Source organism: Syzygium oleosum, unplaced genomic scaffold, assembly GCF_021117445.2.
Source record: "Syzygium oleosum isolate NSW1041296 unplaced genomic scaffold, Sole_v2.1 Sole_v2.22, whole genome shotgun sequence".
In the NCBI taxonomy this organism is placed as follows: domain Eukaryota; kingdom Viridiplantae; phylum Streptophyta; class Magnoliopsida; order Myrtales; family Myrtaceae; genus Syzygium; species Syzygium oleosum.
The window spans coordinates 189911-205203 of NW_026607506.1; the positions used below are offsets into that span (position 1 = coordinate 189911).

At 40.6% G+C, this 15293-nt stretch overlaps 1 protein-coding gene across 1 annotated transcript; it reads left to right on the plus strand.

Moving 5' to 3' along the window:
- Window positions 1-1868: 1868 nt before the first annotated feature.
- On the plus strand, window positions 1869-3700 carry LOC115667543 (probable carbohydrate esterase At4g34215). The gene is made up of 2 exons (XM_030589106.2): window positions 1869-2464; window positions 3428-3700. Exons 1-2 carry the CDS (start codon window positions 1880-1882, stop codon window positions 3617-3619), a joined length of 777 nt encoding a protein of 258 aa, XP_030444966.2. The 5' UTR covers window positions 1869-1879; the 3' UTR covers window positions 3620-3700.
- Window positions 3701-15293: the final 11593 nt, after the last annotated feature.

Consider the following 15293-nt stretch of genomic DNA (forward strand, 5'->3'; position numbering starts at 1 on the left):
TTGTGGACACAGTGAGGAGTGCTCAGTTGGGCATAACGCTGCCCAATGTGAAGTGCGTAGACGCAAAAGGCTTGGACCTCAAGACGGATCATCTTCACCTCACCACCACCAGTCAGAATCACCTCGCTTCCCCGTTGACCGATGCCTTTCTCGCTTCTCAGTGAATAACTTCATCTTCAACATCAACAATTCTTTGAAATCTGCAGCTTTTCTGATGTATGGAGGAAGTACTTAGCATGTACTTGCATACCTGAAAAGTGACCTTTCAATTTGCTGAGATTAAACTGCTGTGCGACTTTTCGTTTGAAGGGGTGCAACTTGTCAATTCGTTTTCTGCGTTTCCGGTGGATTGAAGAATCGCAGACGTAAGATTTGCTGGTTGATAATAAGATAGTAATTGAAAGATGGTATGTAAGTCTCTAAAGGGATATCATTCAGAAGGTTTTTGAAAATTTTTCAGCCGTCAAATTTTTGAAGTTCTCTCATTGTACACGTCATGAGCTTCGTTTAGCAAGAGAGGGGACGCGACCGTGGTAGTGCTTGAGGAACACGATCGCTAATTCTATTCTAATTTCATCTCACTTCGCTTATCAAAAGAAAATGTAGAACTATGAGGGGCCGTTTGGTCACCCAAATAAAAGGGTTCATAAGATAGAAATCATTCTATTCAGCATTTGATGGTGCATGTTTAATGCCGGCCGTAATAGGTAGAATAGCCGGCTTTCATGTCATCGTTTTTTATCAAAATTGGCTAGAAAAATTACATTGGCATATCGTTAAAATGTTTAAGACTAAATTAGCTAAATTAAAAAGCTTAGGACTAAATTGGCATCCAAATAATAAGTTTATGATTTTTTTGATAATTATCCCCAAATTCAAGAAGATCAAAACAGAAAAGCACGACAAATAGATTTCTCCACGAATTAATCTCCGTGGCTAGCAATCTATTTGGTGCGTCATCAAATCAAGTGGCGACACTAGCCGCGACCCATGAGAACTTGGACATTTCTCGGTTTCTCGAATGGGTCTTCGGTCCTTAGTAATACGTGTATAGATAAATAACTGTTGATCATGGGATGCAAAAGGTACGACTCCGCTAAAATGGTGTCGGCCTATTTTTAAAAGGGGCAATTGCATGGCAAAACCAGTCCGTAGGAACACACCCATATATAATATTTGTACGGACTTGTTTGAGAGTTATTTGTGAAGAGAATAGAAAGAGAGAAGATTTCCCATATTCTGGAATTAGTTGACGATTGGACTGCTACGTTGTTGACCCTTGTTTTATTTTATTTTAAACATACTAACTTTTCTTGGTCATCAACATACTGATTAGAAAAGGTGTTGATCTGTCGCTGATTTAGATCCTTCTGTTCATCGGGAATCACTGGTCGAACACAGGCCCCTCGCTTCCACGCAAGACCACATAGTAACTCATTTGTCTTCAACCCATTATCGCTAGATAGGACGAATTAGATGTCATAGTTCCATTAGACTCAAATTGACCACTGACCCATATTTTTTCCACGGGAACAAAATATAAAATCCGGGTAAAGTTGCAACGATGTGATTAATTCTATCTACCACGCCACCATAAAATAGATTTATACAATACATTCTAGTGATGACAACTTCCTCACATCGAGTCAATGAGGAAATCTTCCTTTAGCAAACTCTTTCCTAAAACGAGTTTGCATCAGTTTGTTTCCTTAAACGACTACATTTACTGGGGAAAAGCACACACTTCCCTCTTTTACTCCAACCATGGTATTGCCATTACCACCAAAAACCTACTCCGGTTTCGGACACATTATAAAAGATCTTCTCATCTCTTCTTCAATCAAAAAGTAATCTCTTTTTCTTGTCGCTTCCCAGCACAATGACCATCCCGATCTTGTTTTCTCTGCTCTCCATCCTCCTGACCCTCCTCCATCCGAGCTCAGGAGACACGCTCCCTGAGGACATATTCATCCTCGCCGGCCAGAGCAACATGGCGGGCCGGGGTGGCGTCACGGCCAGAAAGTGGGACCGATATGTGCCGCCACAGTGCAGACCCAACCCGTCCATACTCCGGCTCAGCGCCCAGCTCGCCTGGTCTGAGGCGGTGGACCCACTCCACGCAGACATCGACGTGAATCACGTCTGCGGGGTTGGCCCCGGGACGTGTTTCGCGAGCGCGATCAAATCCAAAGACCCCAAGCTCGGGGTGGTGGGGCTCGTGCCCTGCGCCGTGGGCAGGACCAAGATCGCGAAATGGGCCCGCGGGACCCCCTTGTACAACCAGATGGTGAGCCGAGCCACGGCGGCCATAAAGAGCGGAGGCACCATAAGGGCAGTGCTTTGGTATCAAGGGGAGAGCGATACGGTGGTTCGAGCGGACGCCGAGGCGTACAAGAGCAACATGGAGAAGCTCATCGGGGACATTCGCACTGATCTTAACAACCCTTCTCTTCTCATAATCCAGGTAAAATTAATTAGAACTTGTTCATCGTCTCTCTATCGTAACGATTAACTATCATGCTTCCATGTTGGTTCTTTTAATCTTGTCGTTTTTGACGTGATTAGAGTCTCTTCTATGGAATGTTGCATATATCTTTGGCTACTCAAGTATGGTATAGCCTTTGACCCAAAAAAAAGGTATGGTATAGCATCTTTTTGCTGATAATCAACCAAAAGCAAGGTGTTACTTATGTGATAAATGCATGTTTCATATCTTAGGATGTGGAGAAATTAACTGCTTAATCACGCTTGAGGCTTCGCTTTTAATTTAGTGATCATGGTTTTTCAGAGACATTGTATGTGTAAAAACAATTCTATGTGTGATGTGGTCGATAGAATTATTCAGTATGCAATAGCTATTTGAGAATTTGTAACTTTTATTTGAATCCAATATATGGATGTCACAAATTCTTTGTTTAGTGGCATGAGCCTAGGTAAGGCAATCGTATTATGTTGTATGATCATCTAGAATTCAAGTTTGAAATTTGAATTATCTTAACCACCGGTCATATTACGGGAAAAAAAAGGGTCGGCCTCTTGTTTTTAGCAACAACCACTATCCAAATTCCCAAGAAGCTGCCAACATGTAAAAGGCTCAATCTCAGGACCTTGGAACTAAGCCTATATAATTCACAACAATCCTGACAAAAGCTTTGAATTGCACTTCACTAGCTTCCTATTGTCCCCATGAAGAAGAAGCAACGGACTATATGCTATCTGTCTCAAAATCACGTTAAGACAACCGATTGCTCCACAATCGTCCTATAGGTATACGTGTTTATGTATTCCTCCACAACACACCTGCATGAAGATAGACACATAAGAAGATCGAACTCGATTGATTTATCGATATGGCGGTCTTTCGCAAGCAACACGAATAACATTTTTACTGGCTTCGTCGCCCTTGATGTACGGTTTTCGATTTCAGGTGGCCCTTGCATCAGGAGAAGGGAAATTCGTGGACACAGTGAGGAGTGCTCAGTTGGGCATAACACTGCCCAATGTGAAGTGCGTAGACGCAAAAGGCTTGGACCTCAAGACGGATCATCTCCACCTCACCACCACCAGTCAGCATCACCTCGCTTCCCTGTTGGCCGATGCCTTTCTCGCTTCTCGGTGAATGATTTCTTCTTCGACATCAATAATTTTTTGAAATCTGTTGCTTTTCTGATGTATGGAGGAAGTACTTGGCATATACTTGCATACCTGAAAAGTGACCTTTCAACTTGCTGAGATTAAGCTGTTATGCGACTTTGCTTTTGAAGAGGCGATCTTTTCAATTCGTTTTGTGCATTTTTGGTGGATAGAAGGATCGCAGACATAAGAATTACTGGTTGATCATGACACTAATTAAAAAGACAGTAACTTCAAGATGGTATATAAGTCTCTAAAGGGATATCTTTCAGAAGGTTTTTGAAAATTTTTCAGACGTCAAATTTTTTAAGTTTTCTCAATGCAGACGCCATGAGCTTGGAAAGAGAGAATGGGACTAGGAAAACCTGCCGTTGTAGTGCTTGAGGAACACGATCGCCAATCCTATTCTCATTTCATCTCACTTCGCTTATCAAAAGCAAATGAAGAACTATGACGGCACGTTTGGTCACCCAAATAAAAGGGTCCATAGGATAAATATTATCCTATTCAGCATTTGATGGTGCATGTTGAAACGGAGAAACCCAGATAAATTCGAATAGAGCGTCAAATAATAACTTATCAGAGCCCGGGGGCGGGAAAGATATTATTCAACTTGTTTGCACCAAAAAATGTCCAATTTTTAGTTACTATCGACATGTGATAACTTGAAGAATCAACAACTTGAAAAGAATCTACAGCTCGCCAGTGAAGTCATTGACGACACACAAAGTGAACTTATCGATGAGGACCTTGAAGTTGATCGACAAAGTCATCGATATCGACATCGAGCAATCGACAAGAGGATAGCCGTTGGTTGATTATTTTGCCGCTATTTTAGGATTGTTGTAACTTCTTGTAACTACTAGGAAGTTATTTTTTTTTAGTAACCATTTGTAACCTCTATTTGTAAACTCTATTTGCAACCTACCTTCGTAACTTCCCTTTGTAACCTCCGTTGATAATCGTCATTATAGGCTTTAAATAACCACATTATACTCTTTGGAGGATCCCACACAAATCAAACAAATTTACTATCTTTTCAGTATTTTACTTCCCTGCACTGCACTTTATTTTCCTAATTGTAGCTTTTCGATTCGCGTCATCAATTAAATTCCGACGTGTAATCTCTATCCCAAGTCCTATGTTGTCGATTAAATTCTAGCATAGTACCTTTGTGTTCTCAAGCTGTGTCGTCAAGTTTGTTTACACCTAGTCACTTTATCGAGTCTGTATCTTCTAGGCCTTGTCGTTGATTATATTCCAGCACAGTTTGTGTTTGTATAGTCTTGTTTTAATTAAAGCTGCTGGTTTCTTTTGCCTGTGATAGTTCCTATACGGAGTTAGTGCAAGATCATGGTTCTCTATAATTAAAAGCCAAAGAACGACTTTCGGTAAAAGATATTTCGTCGAAAGAGAAATTCCGGCGAAATATCTTTTTGACACGCCCGGTGGGACCAGTGTGACTGATTTGAGGAAATACTATGGTGTGTACTATGAATCAACTCAATCCTAACAATGCTGGCAGTAATAATTCGTCACCACAGCCTACCATAGGACATTCTAAGTCATCGACTACACAACTAGTGGTGGATCAAGCACAAGGTGGAGATGTCAACATCCCAAGACAACTCGATGAGCAGAAAAGGCAATTAGAGAGCCCAATCATGATGGCTACCATGAGGAGGATCCTCGAAGAACATCAAAATGAAACAACTAATTATATGATGAAATACCTTGTCGATGTGGTCAAGCCTATGATCATCAAGACCTTCCATGAGGTCATGCACGGGCTAGGAACGTCAAGCCATTCAAGTCAAATGTAGGCAAATCCTACCGATCCTACATAATTTGGGATTTTGTAAATGGCTGAAATCATTGTTACAACCTAGACTTGTGGGGTGATACCTGTCGGTGAAAGTCACTTGCCTAATACTGCGACTTTTGTTGGTACAACCTAGATCTGGGGATAATACCTATCAATGTAAGTAATTTGCCTACTACTGTTGCTCCTATTGGTATAACCTAGACCCGTGGGGTGATACCTATCGGTGGAAGTAATTAGCCTAATATTTCGGCTTCTAGGTATGTTCCTCCAACTCTTAATCAATTGAATAATGGAGATAATTTAGGCCAAGTGATCCTACCACCGGTGAAAATTTTACAAAGGCGTGAAAATCCTATCCACCCTGAACCAAGGGGGCATGAAGGTCAAGTCTATCGACCTATTTACCCTGAACCTAGGGAGCGGGGAAGGTATCAACTTGTGAATCCTAATCAAGTGGTTGAACTTGTATTACAATAATTAGGTGAAGACAGAGGAGTGGTCAGGCCAATATATAGGAAGCCACATCCTGATTGGGTTGGCACTATACCTTACTCAAGAAATTTGAAATTCCTGACTTCGCTGTTTTCACTTGCAAAGATGACTAGTCGACCGTCAAACACATTGGTCAATTTATTGCCCAATGTGGAGAGGTAGGAAAGAATGAATTCTTGAGACTTAGGTTGTTCCCCTTGTCTTTATCAAAAATTGCCTTTACTTGATATACGAATTTATCTCATAATTCAATCCATACTTAGGCTGAGAAGGAAAGGCAACTCCATTCTCAATTTTATAGAACAATATTTAAAGTATCGATTGTTGATTTGGCCAAAATTTATCAATATGATAATGAATCAATCGATCAGTTTGTTGCTCGATTCAAGAGAGCTAGGAATAGATGTCTTACTTCACTCCTGAAAAAAGAATTCACAAATTTGGCTTTCATTCAATTCTTTTAAAAGGGGCATTTGTTTGTACCCAAAATATGTCAAATTTTTAATTATTATCAACATGTGATAACTTGAAGAGAATCGATAGCTCACCAGTGAAGTCATTGACAACACACAAAGTGAAGTTATCGACGAGGACCTTGAAGTTGACCGACCAAGTCATCAATATCGACATCAAGCAATCAACAAAAGGATAATCGTTGGTTGGTTATTGCTGCTATTTTAAGATTGTTGTAACTTCTTTTAACCACTAGGAAGTTTTTGTTTTTTATAACCATTTGTAACCTCAGTATTATCTTCCTTTGTGACCTCCGTTGATAATCGTAGATTGTAGGCTTTAAATAGTCACATCGTACTCTTCGGAGGATACCCCCCTACAAATCAAATGAATTTACTATTCTTATTAGTATTTTACTTTCTTGCATTGCACTTTATATTCCTAGTTGTAGCTTTTCGATTCGGGTTGTCAATTAAATTCTGATGTGCAATTTCTATTGCGGGTGTTGTGTCATCGATTAAATTCCGGCATAGTACCTTTGTGTTATCAAGTTGTGTCGTCAATTAGATTCCAGCATAGTTTGTTTACACCAAGTCACTTTATCGAGTCCGTATCTTCTGACCCTTGTCGTCGATTAAATTCTGGCACAGTTTGTGTCTATACAGTCTTGTTTTAATCAAAGTTGTTGGTTCATTTTGCTTGTGATACTTCCTATATGGAGTTGACGCATAACTTCGGCACCCTTTAATTAAAAGCCGAAAAACGACTTTCAGTAAAAGATATTTCGTCGCGGGAGAAATTCCAGTAGAAGACAACTTTGAATTGGATAAACAAACTATTTCAAAAAGAAACAATTTTTAGAAGCTGGAGCAATGAGACCACCATCAGTGCCACTACTACAGACGTGGTGACCACCTTGCGACGGTTGCCCCTCTTAGGCAACTAGAGCATGGTACCAGGGTTCTCAATTGACCCGCATCGACGCCGCCTAAGCTCTCGTGCGATCCCCACGGCACTCACCATCTTTAATGTTATTCGAGAGAACGGAGGTGAACAAAAGAGAAGATAATGCACCTAATTTGAATTTATTTTGCTTTTCATATTCACAACCTTAGAGATATCTTCGGGAGATTCTTTATATTTTCGTTGATTGTAATTGATATTTTATTATTTTAGATAGTATGCTCATAAATAGGCTTATGTACTCTTCATTTGATAATGTACATAATGAATAACTACATCTCTCTTTTCATCACAGTTCTCAACTCACGATAATCTTGAAATCTTTCAACTTTTCAATCCCGATGCTTTCTCAAAATTCCGAAACAAAACCTAATGGTCTAGATTCAATTTATACGACACTCACAGAATAATCCATCTAATGAGAGAGATAGGGACAAGCTCGTACTCGTCCGAACCAATCGAGTCATGTCCATCTGCTTGTCACTTGTTACGAATTGTGTCCCATTTGTAAGCCAAGGAGCGAGAAAACAAACAGACAATGGACCAGGATTCGTCCTCTCCACCCGACTCCTACACGGGTCAGGCCTTGCCAACGTAATGGGCCGCGGTAGGGACGCAAGGCCCAGTAAGTCCGTCACAAAACATGTACTATTGATGTACCCCCACTTCGCATGATGTACGCTGCTATGCTATGCACATCAAATTCATATGAGCCAAAGCGAAAAGTTGGAGTATGTTTAGTCAATTTTCTTTTGAAGAAGATTCACGGGCCCGGGTTTGTCGACTTTAAGTTGATATTTACATAGTCGAGGAAAAAATCGAGCTAGGTCGAATTCATCCATGTGTTTGATGTTTAGATGCCGTCGAAAAAGTTCTACTTCAAATGAACCTAATAATGTCCCCCGCACCCCGCCCCCCCCCCCCCCCCCCCACTCTGATATCGTTGTTCAAAGCTAAGTCGTCACTTGCGTGCTCATCCCATCGCTTGAACTTAGATCTACAATTTAGAGATCATGAGTTAAATAATCATGCTTTGTAGGGTGAGCGATTTCAAATTCCTTATATATTTCACCTGAAACCTAGAACCTACTCTCGGGTACAAGTTCCTCATTTTTTAAAACCTGAAACCTATCCGTCAGAACGTGGAACCTGGAACCTACCCTGTCACAAGTTCTAAAGTCAGTTCCAAGGCCTGTGCAGGTTCTACCTGTATTATTAATTGAACAATTGCAATGAATCATCACCTTTAATGACCATCACTTGATGCTGCGATCTACTAACCACAACTTATATTTAGACACACGAAGAATATAAAACATTAACAAGTCATAAAATGAAAGCTCAAACTAGTGGTTCAAGATATTACACTCATCATCTAATACTATGGAACATCGCCTAACGCCATTGAACATCGTAAGATCACGTAAAGACGTAGACCAAGAAAAAACACAAAAAACTTGTTTAAAGTTTTAGGTTCCAAGTTCCAAGTTGCAAGTTCCGCCTACTTAAAATCTGGAAACCTGAAACCTACAAGTTCCCATCGGTCAAGTTCTCAGATTCCAGATTCCGATCGGTCAGGTTCTCAGATTCCAGATTCTACCTTAAAATCATACTCACCCCTAATAATGCTTTGCCGTGGACTCGAAAGCAAACGAACCCACAGCTTAAATCACCAAGAACCAACCTCAAAAGCTGCGGACGGACAGATCAAGACACCGAAACGCGACCGAGCAAAGCATGTTTCAGTTCAATTCAATCCGAACCTTGGAAAGGAATCTCAGGAATTAAAAAGAAAGTACATTATCATATTTCTTTTGGGCGATCACGGACGTCCATGCGCAAAAGAAGAACAAAAAAACCCTAAATACCCAACCCCATCTCTCTCGCAAACCGGCCAAGTCGCCATAAAAAGCCCTGCAGGCAAAATGCCAGAAGCTTCACAGGGGGTGGCGCGTACGTTTACATAGTACAGCATTGCATGAATTGCAAGACCTGAATGCTGTTGGGATCTTGGCCTCTTGCAATTATTCTAAGAGGACCACCTCAAAATATTACCATCGCATGGCAAACGAAGCAAACTGCGAGCGAAACCTTCCCTCGCGCGGCGAACAACATATTCCTAACGCGCCGCGAGAGCGCGCACACACAAAAAGATCAGCGCAGCAGGCTTTCGCATCTGTCAAAAACAATAATTGCTGTAAAAAGGAGGTGCTGCGCACTTGGCATTTACGTGAGATGGGGGACTGCTGCTGCAGCTGGTTCTCTGAGAGAGGATGAGCCCAAAAGCCCCAGCGAGAGCCCCACCGGATGCTGCTGATGCTGATCGAAGGGGCGACATCTTCGCCGAGGTGGTCCACATCGGAGACGGGGGAGAGGATCTGACAATCTCATCTGGATGGTAGTAATGATGTTCTCGGATCGAATGCAGGGAGGGAGAGTGTGGTTTGTGTTTGTTTCACCATTATAGTGCTCACGCATGGAGTGTGCGCTCCCCCCGGCATCTCGATTGCTCCGAATCTGGTCGCCAAACCCACATTATAACCTCCCAGGCTCCCAGTACAGTGGACCTCCTCCGTCATATTTCGTACCATCTTATAATAACTCACGAGCCTCGTAAGTTGTCAATTTCCCTCATTTTCTATGCTCGGAATCACATCTCCCCTCTATTTGGGGTTCATACAAACAGAGAATTATCGTAACTTCTTGAAAATCGACTCCTATTTTCGAATACTTCGAAGGTCAGGCGCCTAGAGTTTTATCTATTTTTGTAAACCAGAAGAAATGGAGCTTTGATTTGAGTTCGTCCATCCTTTTCCTAGAAAATGATTTGAAGCTGAATTAGTTGGATATGAAAATGTTGTGAAGGTTGAATTTAAGGACGCGGCACGCCCGGGTCAGTTCTTTCGGCACATGCATTGACTTGATCCGAAGACTTAAAAAAGGGGAATTGGACCATCTTTAGTCTGACAAAGGGCTTTGGGGCGTCGTACCATAACTTCAACCTTCATATAATCATCCGAAAAAAGAGGGTGAGAACCTTCGAACCTTCATATATGTCCATAATGCCTTTAGTTAAGCCATAACAATAAGTTGGGAAGGTTTTACTGAAGTTGGGGGAGGGCCCATCACGAAATTTTCATTTTTTTGGTCTTCAGGTAATACGTTAGTTAGAATTTTAACATCATCCTGTATATGATGGAACCTTGAAGCACCGTAAGGTCAAAAGAGAGAGCTTTTTGACGAGTTTTTTCTTTTATTTTTTACAGAGCTTTTTGAAGAGTTTCAAGATGACAGAATTTGTAGGATAATTGTGAGTTGTGAATTGTGGCACACAACTCACAGTCTAAAAAATATTTCATACCATTGACTTGAGTGAGAGAGAGAGAGAAGGGATAGTTATGATCCTCGAATCAAGAGATGACGGGAGCTGATATAAAATTTTTGTACACCGAATGTGTAAGGCATGATACAATTACTATAACTTCTCCCGTCTTTTTAAACTCTTTGAAGACCTCTCTTTTACACCATTTATTTGAGAGAAAGGGGGGGATTGTTATAATCCTCAAATCAAGAGATGACGGAGCTGTACACCGAAGGTGTAATGCCTGGTACAATTACTATAAATTCTGCCATCTTTTTAAACTCTTCAAAAACCTCTCTTTTACACCATTGATTTGAGAGAAAGGGAGGCAATTGTTATAATCCTCAAATCAAGAGATGACGGAAGCTGGTGTAAAATTTTCTTTACACTGACGGTGTAACGCATGCTAGAATTACTATAAATTCTGCCATCTTTTTTACTATAAACCATTTTTATCGCACTTGTACAAGTTTGTGGTAATTTTTGTGGTAGACAAAGGATACTTTCGTCGCGTTGGTACAAATTTATGGGTTTTGGTGATTAGAAAAATTGGATTAGTAGTGTCAGACAATCGTAATTTGCATAATTTAAAGTTTTTGGTGATATTTTTTTACAAAAAAAAAAAGATAGCATACGTACATACACGCACTAAAAGTACTCTCTCTCTCTTCCCCTAGACCGATGATGATATCCCGCACCTCATCAGGAAATCTTTTACTTTTCACTTTTTACGTTGAAATACGGTACCAAAAACTAAAAAAGCAAAGAGCACAAAAGAAGCACGCAACAAAGACAACTCGATGGCAAAAAGTTCAAAAAAGAGATTTTCATCCGTTTTTCACCGCTATATATTTTTTTTAAAAAATAATTTTCTAAATTACGTGGCTGCCTTAATGAGGCGATTTAGGTTTTTACTTTCTTTTACTGGGGTCTTCCCCTTTCCCTTTTATTTTCTTTTCTTTTGTATTTTTGACCTCAATGGAATTCCTAAAGCATGGTGCTTTGCGCCCCTGATTTATTTGCCGCTTCATTATGTCTTCTTTCCTTATTACCGCTTCATTTTCTTGTTAACAAAAATGCATCCGATTCTGATTTATTTTGTTCATTTTCCTCTTTTTTTACAAGATTCGGGTTATTACTGCACCTCACATCGTGTCATTACAAAACAACAAAGGTAAAAAATATATATAAAATTTCAATTCATAGAAATTCACGTCACTTTCGGATTTGTAAATATTTATTTTGACGAATGCCTTGAGTTGCATCAAATCTCGTGAAAAATTTACCAGCCTTTCTTATGGTATAGCTACTTGGATCACGAGTCATCCATGCACTACATCAACTTTCCGTTTGGAATTGGGGTGAGAATGGGGTGATGAAAAATCGAGTGGTAAATTTTGAAAAAATTAAAACATTTTTTACGATATAAAAAGGGTGGAAATTTTAAATTATTGGTGGGTTTTTCTATTATTTTTTGCATTTTCTTCACCTGGCTCGCTCTTAAACGTACCATTAATTTTAAACCACACCCACCCCCCCCCCCCCCCCCCGAAAAAAAAGAAAAGAAGAACCGACCCACCTTTAGTCCAAGACTAGAACCACTGATTTGTTATAATTGGACTCGTTGAGGCGCTCCATGATGATGTCCTTGCACAAGCTACATTAATTTTACCCCAACTCCTTAACCCGCGTATAGTTTTTAGTGAAATTCGGTTAATTCACACGACGAGACCGAAAATGTAATGAATTTCTCTTAACGAAAGTCCTGGCTCGTGCTTTTCGGATTCCAAGTTTCCCATTCTCGATTGCACTCTAACTCCGATCGCTCAGCGAGGACTCGATCCAATTCGCGCGCGCACGGGTCGACCTCCAAAACAGAGTACTCAAGCGACCATGACCATTTAAGGGCATATCTCTCCACTCATGTATGAGGCCATAAGCAACCCTCCCACTCGCTACAGGATTGATGATGTCTTGACCGTTCAATAGTCAATTGGCAGAGAGAAACAAACTACATAGGACTTGCAAAGTATAATTGCAAGTTAAATTTCAAGATATAGAAGTGCAATTTTTCCTTTTACCCTCAATTCTATATTTCCAAATAGGAAAAATCTATTACCATTGAAAACGCCAAAAGGGGTGGGTCAACAGTCGATCTCCGAGACATGGAGCGGGACGAGGTGAAAGAAAAATAGATTAATGATGATGGACACAGACATTAATGAAGCGGAAAATCTACAATGCGATTCACACAAGTTCACTGCCACATGCCGTCGACGAAACAGTCAAAAAGCAAGCAGCGGCGGCTTTCGAACGCACCAGACGATATAGCAGCACTCCATCATTCACGGCGCTCCGTCCTCTTTCGATCTGTTTTTGCAATTAAAGCTCGAATTAGATCAGAGCATTCATCATGAAATGGAAACCAGAGATGGCGAATTTTAAAATGAAAATCCAGGGTCGTGATGCGATGATTCTTCTTTTAAGTTCAAAGGGTGGGTAGATGGCACATGCCAGGGGGGCCTCTAGTTTTAGCGGGCGTCCTTTCGCGCACTGTCAAACAATTCCTGAGGCAAAACCTAGGAATGTGTCGAGAAACATTATAATAGGGGAAGTTTAACAGATGTAATAAACAAAAAACCCCGATTTGTGTTAATGGGCATTGTTAATTTAGTCCGTCGCAAACCAAACTTGTTTTTGTTTTTGTCTTTTGGTCATATCAATGTGCCACGTCGGCCTCTGCAGAGCAATGTGAATGCACTTGTATCGCGTGAATAGCTTTTTGGGGGGGGTGAAATTAGACTATGACTTCCAAGAGATTTGCTAAAATATCTCTAGGAGCCATTGTTTTTTTTTTTTTCCACTCCTTTCGAATGCTGGTAATAAGTTCGAGAACACTCGTCCCTTAGAATCGGGAAGTAGTAACGGGTGGGATTGGGAAGGGTTTTGAAACGAGAATAGATTCTACTTGATTGGACGGATCTTAGACATGAGAAACTTTGCATTTCAATTTATAATGCTCACCTCTTACGAATCCCAAACAAACTTTGTGTTTGAATTAGAAGATTAAGCTTGTTTCGATATCACATTTTGAATGAGAAAAATACCATCATTTGTTAACTATAAGAGGAATTGATATTTTTCAGTTGAATAGTATCTCAATTAAGAATTTCTACTTTTGCCAAGGGATACATTACGATGATTCTTTTAAGAACCGTAGATCTTCTATGGCTCATCGAGGAACAGATTCTCAAATCGTAACGGGTCATAATGCATTGCAGTTTTTCATAATTCCTAAACAAAATGTGATGACACACAAATTTAAAAACTTTACGATCATCGAGCCAATTGGAGGCCCGTTCCCAAAAGTCTTAACAAAACACCCGTTTATCCTAATGCCAAAACGTGTTGTCTGAAGTTTGAATATGAAATGGTGACCAGCCAGAAAGCAACCTACAACCGAGTTCTTCGATGATCAGAAAGTAGCTGCTTACAATTTTTTTCACATCCCCTATTCAACATACGATAACACACGAAATTTAAAGATTTTTAAGATTCTTGAACGAGATTTACTTATGTTGAAGAACCACGATGATCCGTTTTTCAAGCTTTCCTTAAAAATGCCTGAGCAGGGAAATCTTTTAAAGCAGGAGAGGATCATTCATCAGGTCGGAAGAGAAGGGCAGCATTGAAAATCAAACAAGGACAGTGTTAAACAGCTGGTCTGGACGGGCCACTTCGTCACACTCCTGTCTCAGTCATTTTGGTCCATGCCAACAAAGAAGCGCACAAGTCGTACACACAGACACCCTCTGCTGCTCTGTGCCTCTAAGCTCTTCCAACGAGGTCAAACCTACGGATTCTGAGCACTCTCCCTAAATTCCCAGTGGCCGACCAATATATGAAATAAAAAACTCCCTCTCTCTCTCTGTCCTCTCTCTCTCTCCATTTTTCCCTCTCTCCAGTTTTCAAACAGTTTCATCATGCCATTTGCACTTGGTGCTCTGTGGTCCTTGGAAAGACGTGCGTGCGATTTTGTATCATATCTCCTATCGAGTGAAGTGATCTCTACCTCTCTCTGGTTTGGTCTTTTGCTGTTGTCGAGTGAAACAAAAGTTCACTTGCAAACTAGACAAAGGTCACGATAATCAATGCCTAGCTTCATCACTGGTTGTTCACATAAATTACGAGAGAGGCCTGAACTTTATATGGGTTGTTTAATCAAAGTTCCCTGGAGCTTCTCTTTAATAAAACTCCTCAGAAAAAAATGGGATTATTCCACGATTCCATCCGCTTTCGAAAATGTGAAAAAGATGGCGCTGGTTACTTCCGCTTCACGCCAAGGAAGAAAAGACCTTTCCTTTAATAAAGAGGGGACGCATTTTTATGTCCGGTTTATGTCAATGACAAGCCGAACTGTGTTCATACAAGGATGGAGGAGCCTCGCACGCTTGGAGCCTTGGAGATTTGGGTTTTCGATTTCGAGTGCTCTTTACAGATTGAGCAAATTCGACATCCGGGTACAAATGCCAATCTCTAATTTGTTCGACACCCGAATTGCAAATT

What these genes read in the sequence shown, in the direction of transcription:
- LOC115667543 (XM_030589106.2), top strand. Translation starts at nt 1,880, where the DNA reads ATGACCATCCCGATCTTGTTTTCTCTGCTCTCCATCCTCCTGACCCTC. An exon ending in CTTCTCTTCTCATAATCCAG is followed by an intron (nt 2,465 to 3,427) that starts GTAAAATTAATT and finishes TTTCGATTTCAG; the next exon opens with GTGGCCCTTGCATCAGGAGA.